This window comes from Martes martes, assembly GCF_963455335.1.
Source record: "Martes martes genome assembly, chromosome: 17".
Lineage (NCBI taxonomy): Eukaryota > Metazoa > Chordata > Mammalia > Carnivora > Mustelidae > Martes > Martes martes.
Genome location: NC_137905.1, coordinates 57202766 through 57209383, shown reverse-complemented (window position 1 = coordinate 57209383; position 6618 = coordinate 57202766). Strand labels below are relative to the sequence as shown.

Below are 6618 nucleotides of genomic sequence, written 5' to 3'. Positions count from 1 at the left end.
TGGGGTCTGGACTCCTGGTCTGAGGGAGGAGGGGCCTGGGGTCTGGACTCCTGGGTCTGAGGGAGGAGGGGCCTGGGGTCTGGACTCCTGGGTCTGAGGGAGGAGGGGCCTGGGGTCTGGACTCCTGGGTCTGAGGGAGGAGGGGCCTGGGGTCTGGATTCCTGAGTCTGAGGGAGGAGGGGCCTGGGGTCTGGACTCCTGGGTCTGAGGGAGGAGGGGCCTGGGGTCTGGACTCCTGGTCTGAGGGAGGAGGGGCCTGGGGACCTGGACTCCTGGTCTGAGGGAGGAGGGGACTGGGGACCTGGACTCCTGGTCTGAGGGAAGAGGGGCCTGGGGTCTGGACTCCTGGTCTGAGGGAGGAGGGGCCTGGGGTCTGGACTCCTGGGTCTGAGGGAGGAGGGGCCTGGGGTCTGGACTCCTGAGTCTGAGGGAGGAGGGGCCTGGGGTCTGGACTCCTGGGTCTGAGGGAGGAGGGGCCTGGGGTCTGGACTCCTGAGTCTGAGGGAGGAGGGGCCTGGGGTCTGGACTCCTGAGTCTGAGGGAGGAGGGGCCTGGGGTCTGGACTCCTGGTCTGAGGGAGGAGGGGACTGGGGGCCTGGACTCCCTGGCGTGAGTGTGGAAGAGGCTCTGGGCCTGGGTCGGGGACAGATTTCTGGCGGTAGCCAGTTCTAGGAGTCAACACACGATGTCGCTCTGGCCCTAGTGGGGTAGAAGAGGCGGGTCTAGGGGCGGGGCTTACGACCCCCTAGGTGGGGGCGGGGTCTGCTCCTGGGCAGGCCTCCGCTGGCATGGGATCTAGAGCTGGGCACTGACCACAGCGGGCAGCGAAGGGTCAGGCAAGCTTGGAGAAGGTGAGGTTTGGAGGCCGGAGCGCAGGTCAGGAGGAGGCAAGGGTTAAACAGCCTGAGGTGGGCAGCACCTGAGAGTGAAGCACACAGCTGACCCAAGTCCCGGGTGCCTCAGAGGGCCAGGGGCTGAGCTTTGAGGCTCTAGGGTGGTTAAGTGTTAGGGAAACAGAGTCTGGGAGTCATAAGATGTGTGAGTTGTATAACGTTCCAGGAGAGGGGTGGGCTGGCGGTCCAGACTCCACGTCTGATGGAGGAGGGGCAGGGTGCCTGGACTCCTGAGTCTGAGGGAGGAGGGGCTGGGGGCCTGGACTCCTGGGTCTGAAGGACGAGGGGCCTGGGGTCTGGACTCCTGGGTCTGAGGGAGGAGGGGTTGGGGTCTGGACTCCTGAGTCTGAGGGAGGAGGGACTGGGGGTCTGGACTCCTGGGTCTGAGGGAGGAGGGGTTGGGGTCTGGACTCCTGAGTCTGATGGAGGAGGGGCAGGGTGCCTGGACTCCTGAGTCTGATGGAGGAGGGGCAGGGTGCCTGGACTCCTGAGTCTGATGGAGGAGGGGCAGGGTGCCTGGACTCCTGAGTCTGAGGGAGGAGGGGCTGGGGGCCTGGACTCCAGGTCTGAGGGAGGAGGGACTGGGGGTCTGGATTCCTGAGTCTGAGGGAGGAGGGGCTGGGGACCTGGACTCCAGGTCTGAGGGAGGAGGGACTGGGGGTCTGGATTCCTGAGTCTGAGGGAGGAGGGGCTGGGGACCTGGACTCCTGGGTCAGAGGGAGGAGGGGTTGGGGGCCCGGACTCCTGGGTCTGAGGGAGGAGGGGCTGGGGGGCCTGGACTCCTGGGTCTGAGGGAGGAGGGACTGGGGGTCTGGATTCCTGAGTCTGAGGGAGGAGGGGCTGGGGACCTGGACTCCTGGGTCAGAGGGAGGAGGGGTTGGGGGCCCGGACTCCTGGGTCTGAGGGAGGAGGGGCTGGGGGCCCGGACTCCTGGGTTTGAGGGAGGAGGGGCTGGGGGGCCTGGACTCCTGGGTCTGAGGGAGGAGGAGGGGCTGAGGGTGTATGAGTTGGACCCCAGGCGTCTCAAGGACTTGGTGCTCCCAAGTGCTTGCTCCCACCCAGGTCGCAGCCGCCCCCAAGGCCCTGGTGTGCGCAGCCGCCCTCTCCAGCCTCTGGAGACAGAGAGCACCTGTTTGCTCTTAGGAGAAAGAGGCTACTCGTCCACCCCCAGGGCCCAAGTCTGTTTGCTTTGGAAACAAGGTGGGGGGTGTCTCAAGTTATCTGGTTCATCTTTCACCCTTGGGCCATTGGGTGGCGCCAGGATGTGGGGGCAGGGGCGAGAGTCATCTGCGACCTGAGGCTTGACCTTACCCTAACCAGCAACTGGTGTCCCCACTCCTCAGATGCTCCAATGAAGAGGGAGACTGAGTCACAATGAAAAGTGTCATTGAGTCCTTAGCCCCTCCTCCCCCAGACCCAGGAGTCCAGGCCCCCAACACCTCCTCCCTCAGACCCAGGAGTCCAGACCCCCCATCCTCCTCCCTCAGACCCATGTCTAGCAGGACCTGGGCCCTGGGTCACTGTCTCTGCTCTGCCCCGCAGAAATGCCCGGCAAACAGTCAGATGAGGAACAGGTGGAGGCAGGGGCTGCCGAAAACGTAGCTGAGGAGCACCTAGGGGGCCTCACGGCAGAGGAGCTCCGGCAGGGCCAGGAGGCGGCCCTGGAGCTAGAGGACATGATGGCGCTAAGTGCGCAGACCCTGGTCCGGGCCGAGGTGGACGAGCTTTACCAGCAAGTGCGTTCCCTGGGCCAGGGCCGCTTTGGCCGGGTCCTGCTGGTCGCCCATCGTCAGAAAGGTACCAGAGCCTGGACACAGATGCAGGAGGGTCAGAGGGTGGTTGAACGGGTCACGACAGGTGCCAGCCGAGGCCGGGGAGTGTCAGCAGGAATCGAGTGTTGCCTCTGCCCCCCCCCCAAAGCTGTGTGTTCTTGGGACTCTCCCCTGCCCTCTCTGAGCTCAGCTCCTCCTTCGAGAATGTGGGTGACTGAGCATATGTCGACGGCTGTAGTACCCGAGAGAAAGGGAAGCAGACAGAGCCCTCCCCTGTGGTCATCCCCCCGGGGGCTGGCTTCATCTGGAACTTTCTGGCCAGGCGTGCACACATCCTCTGTTGGTCCCCTGAGCCGGGCACGGTGTGGATGGAACTCAGAGTGAGCATCGACGCAGGGCACGCCTAGCAAGGCTGCCCGGGGGCTCGGCCCTCAGTGCTCCGTGCTTGGAACCCAGAGCTGAGTCCGCGAGGCCTGCCTCCACGGCGGAGCTCCAGCCTGCCCAGGGGGAGGGTGTGCAAGTGCGCCCGGCCAGCTGGCGCCGAGCTCTGCATGCTGGGGCTGGGGCGGGGGTGCTGGCTGGCCTCAAACAGCAGGAGTCCACCCTCTCGCGCTCCTGGAGGTGGAAGTCCCCAAGCAGGTGTGTCCCTGTGTGTCCACACCTGCGCGTCTGCGTCCGGTTCCTCGTTCTTTAAGGACACCGGTCACAGTGGATTGGGGCCCACCCCAGGGACCGCGTTTTACCTCTTTCCAGACTGTCTCCAGACAGGGCTCTGTTCTGTGAATGGCTGCGAGGACTTCTTCCACCTCTGGATTCGGGGTCGGGGGTGCATGGTTCAGCCCACATCAGAGCCCGATGCAAAGAGCAAGAGGTCCAGATACGGGTCCTCCCCGACTGTGGGGGCACAAGGCCTAATGGGGGGCCCGGGGGACCATGCTTTGTTGTGCTTCCTGGATGCGGGCCCCTGAGCCGGAGGGGTCTGGGGCCCAGCACTCACAGCCCCAAGGGCCGGATGCCATCAGAATTGACAGTGGCACATGCCACCGTGGCGGAGGTCCAGAGCGCTGCTGCCTCCAGCCAGGGGACAGAAGGACAGTGGTCAGCATGTGAGGCAAGGGGTGACCTCTGTCCACCACTCCTGGGCTCCTGGTGAGGGCAGCGGGTGACTCTGCAGGTGAAGAACCCAGAGTTCCTGCCCTCAGGGGACCTACACTCTTGGTAACTGTTCACATGAAGGTTCCTCCCCGGGATGGCGTCCCCAGGGCAGAGCATCCCTTCCGCATTCCCTGCGGCTTTGGGGCTCGGGTTTGCTGGAACGAGGAGCCAAACAAAGTCATTTGAAGTTCCGAGTCCAGTTTCCCAGGGGCCTCCCATCTGTTCGAACACAGCAGAGCAGAAAATCACCAAATGCTGCGTTACTGTTGTTATTAATTACCACGGACGGCGTTTTTGTGGCCACGCGGCGTGTAGGGTTGCACGGCGGGGAGGAGGTGGCAGTGGCGTTGGGGAGAGAGTCTAGGCCGGGGGGACAGGGGGGCGGCCAGGTTGACCCTCGGCTCCTTCAGTCCCTGCACTCCTGTCCCCGCTGCCCCAGGCACGACCCTGGCGTTGAAACAGCTCCCGAAGGCATCCACTTCCCTCCGCGGCTTCCTGTATGAGTTCTGCGTGGGCCTCTCGCTGGGCACGCACCCAGCCATAGTCACGGCCTACGGCATTGGCATCGAGTCGGCCGACTCCTACAGCTTCCTGACGGAGCCCGTCCTGTATGGGGACCTCATCACCTTCATCCAGCCCAAGGTGGGTAGGTGGGCCCCTCGCTGGGCCCCTCTGGAGTTCACAGATCGCCCCAGAACCAACACTGTACCCTCGTGAGACTCACCCGCCCCCATGGGCTCAGCCCAGGCCTCGAGGGGGTCACGTCAGACCGCCCCGGGGCTCATGGTCCCTCAGGGGGTGGCGCTGGGCTTCCCCATGGCAAGTCTGTTGCAGGTCCTTCATTGTCCTGGGCCCCGCGGGCCGGAGGAGCAGCCGCATGGTCTCAGTCCCCGGCCAGCTGTCCGCAGGGGCCGGAGGCCCTGACGCCCGCCCCCCCCCTCCCCCGCAGGTGGGCCTCCCGCAGCCTGCGGTTCAGCGCTGTGCGGCCCAGCTGGCCTCGGCCCTGGGGCACATCCACTCCCGGGGCCTGGTGTACCGGGACATCAAGCCCGAGAACGTGCTGGTGTGTGACCCGGCCTGCCGGCGGGTCAAGCTCACCGACTTCGGCCACACGAGGCCGCGCGGGACGCTGCTGCGCCTGACCGGGCCGCCCATCCCTTACACGGCCCCCGAGCTCTGCCGCCCTCCGCCCCTGCCCGAGGGCCTGCCCATCCAGCCTGCCCTGGACGCCTGGGCGCTGGGCGTCCTGCTGTTCTGCCTGCTCACCGGCTACTTCCCCTGGGACCAACCCGTGGCCGAGGCCGACCCCTTCTACGAGGACTTCCTCATGTGGCAGGCGTCTGGCCAGCCCGAGGACCGTCCTCAGCCCTGGTTCGGGCTGACACCCGTGGCCGACAGTCTCCTGTGGGGACTGCTGGACCCTCAGCCCCGGAAGAGGAGCCCCGTGAGCTCCGTGCGGGACTACCTGGGGCGGCCCTGGAGGCAGCAGGAGGGGGAAGACGAAGAGGCGGAGGCGGGGGATGGCGAGGGGGACGGAGAGTGAGGGGCAGCCCGGGCCCACCTTGCCTGCGGAGATTCGGAAGGGAACCGCGTGCGTGCCCGTGTCCTGAGGCGGCCTCCGCCTTCTTGTGCTGGCTTTTGGCTTCTCTTCTACGCGTTTCCCCCTTCCTTTCTTCCTTACCTCCCACGTGGCCGTCCCTCCTGTGGCCTAGGGGGCCCCCGAGACAGCTGCATGTCTGTCTCACCATCGCCGTACCCCAGGGCTTTGGCACCTGCTGTCCCCCCTGCCCGAGGTCCTGGGGCTCCTTCCCTCGCCTCCCGCACACCCTGGGCGCTTCAGCTGCCCTGCTCGGTGAGGCCTGCCCTTGGCAGGCGAGGTCCCGGCCCCGTGTTCCCACCGCCTCCTCCTCTGCTCCCTGCCCTCGGGACGCTCATCCCCTTCCAGCTGTCCGCTTACGTCCATGTGGCTCTTCTGTGTGTCCTGCGGGGGCAGGGGTCCCTCCTGTCCTGTGAGGTGCCCCATGGGGCCGGCGCAGTCCTGGCCTGACGGAAGGGCCTCAGAGATGTCTGCTCAATAAACGCACCTGTCTGGTTCTGTGTCACCGCCTCTGTGTCCCTGGCTTCCGGCCCCGTCTCTCCTCCCGGGCCGGGTCTCACCCACTCCCCTGGCCCTGGGTCTTCCGCCCACAGCCTGGGCTGGCCGTCGCCCTCTTCTCTCACTTAGCTTCACCCGGCACTTAGGTCTCCACGGTGCTGCCGGTCTGTCCCTGCGGGGAAGACCCGACAGCATGTTGTCAGGGAGAGACCGGCAGAAGCCGAACACGGTCCCACGGTGTGGCCGTGCCTCGTGCCAGAGGCTGGCGCGGATGCACGTCAGGACGGGGAGAGCCTGTCTCCGCGCGGGCCCGCGTGTGAGCCTCAGTGCCGCCCACGGACGGGCACCGCGGCTGGACTGCGGCGGGGATTTCTGCAGATGTGTGTGTCCATGAGCCCCTGGGCCCAGGGCTGTGCACAAGTCGTGGTGTGTGTGGGGGACACGACGGGGTGTGACTGTGTCCTGGCCTGTGCGGGTGACGTGACTGTGTTTCATGGGTCCGAGTGTTTGAGCCTGTGTGTGAAGGGACAGCACGGAAGTCTGCGTGTGCTTGGCCCTGCATGTGTGGACATCAGACCTGTGTTTGTGTGTCCACAAGACCTTGAGCGCGCGTGTGTGTAGCCGGAGGAGAAAAGTCACCCAGACACGGCTGCCACTCACCAGCTGGGCCCCTCTCTCCTTCACACCTTCCCCCCCCTCGCCC

General features: G+C 65.8%; 1 protein-coding gene across 2 annotated transcripts; it reads left to right on the top strand.

The window, feature by feature from the left end:
* Positions 1-782: 782 nt before the first annotated feature.
* On the top strand, positions 783-5921 carry SBK2 (SH3 domain binding kinase family member 2; the record flags this gene model as incomplete). Of its 2 annotated transcripts, XM_080829690.1 has the most annotated exons (5): positions 783-851; positions 2436-2690; positions 4260-4462; positions 4770-5022; positions 5614-5921. In XM_080829690.1, exons 2-5 carry the CDS (start codon positions 2438-2440, stop codon positions 5865-5867), a joined length of 963 nt encoding a protein of 320 aa, XP_080685816.1. In that variant the 5' UTR covers positions 783-851; positions 2436-2437. The 2 variants fall into 2 exon arrangements, with proteins under 2 accessions (XP_080685816.1, XP_080685815.1); XM_080829689.1 differs by lacking the exon at positions 5614-5921 and having other exon boundaries at positions 4770-5363.
* Positions 5922-6618: the final 697 nt, after the last annotated feature.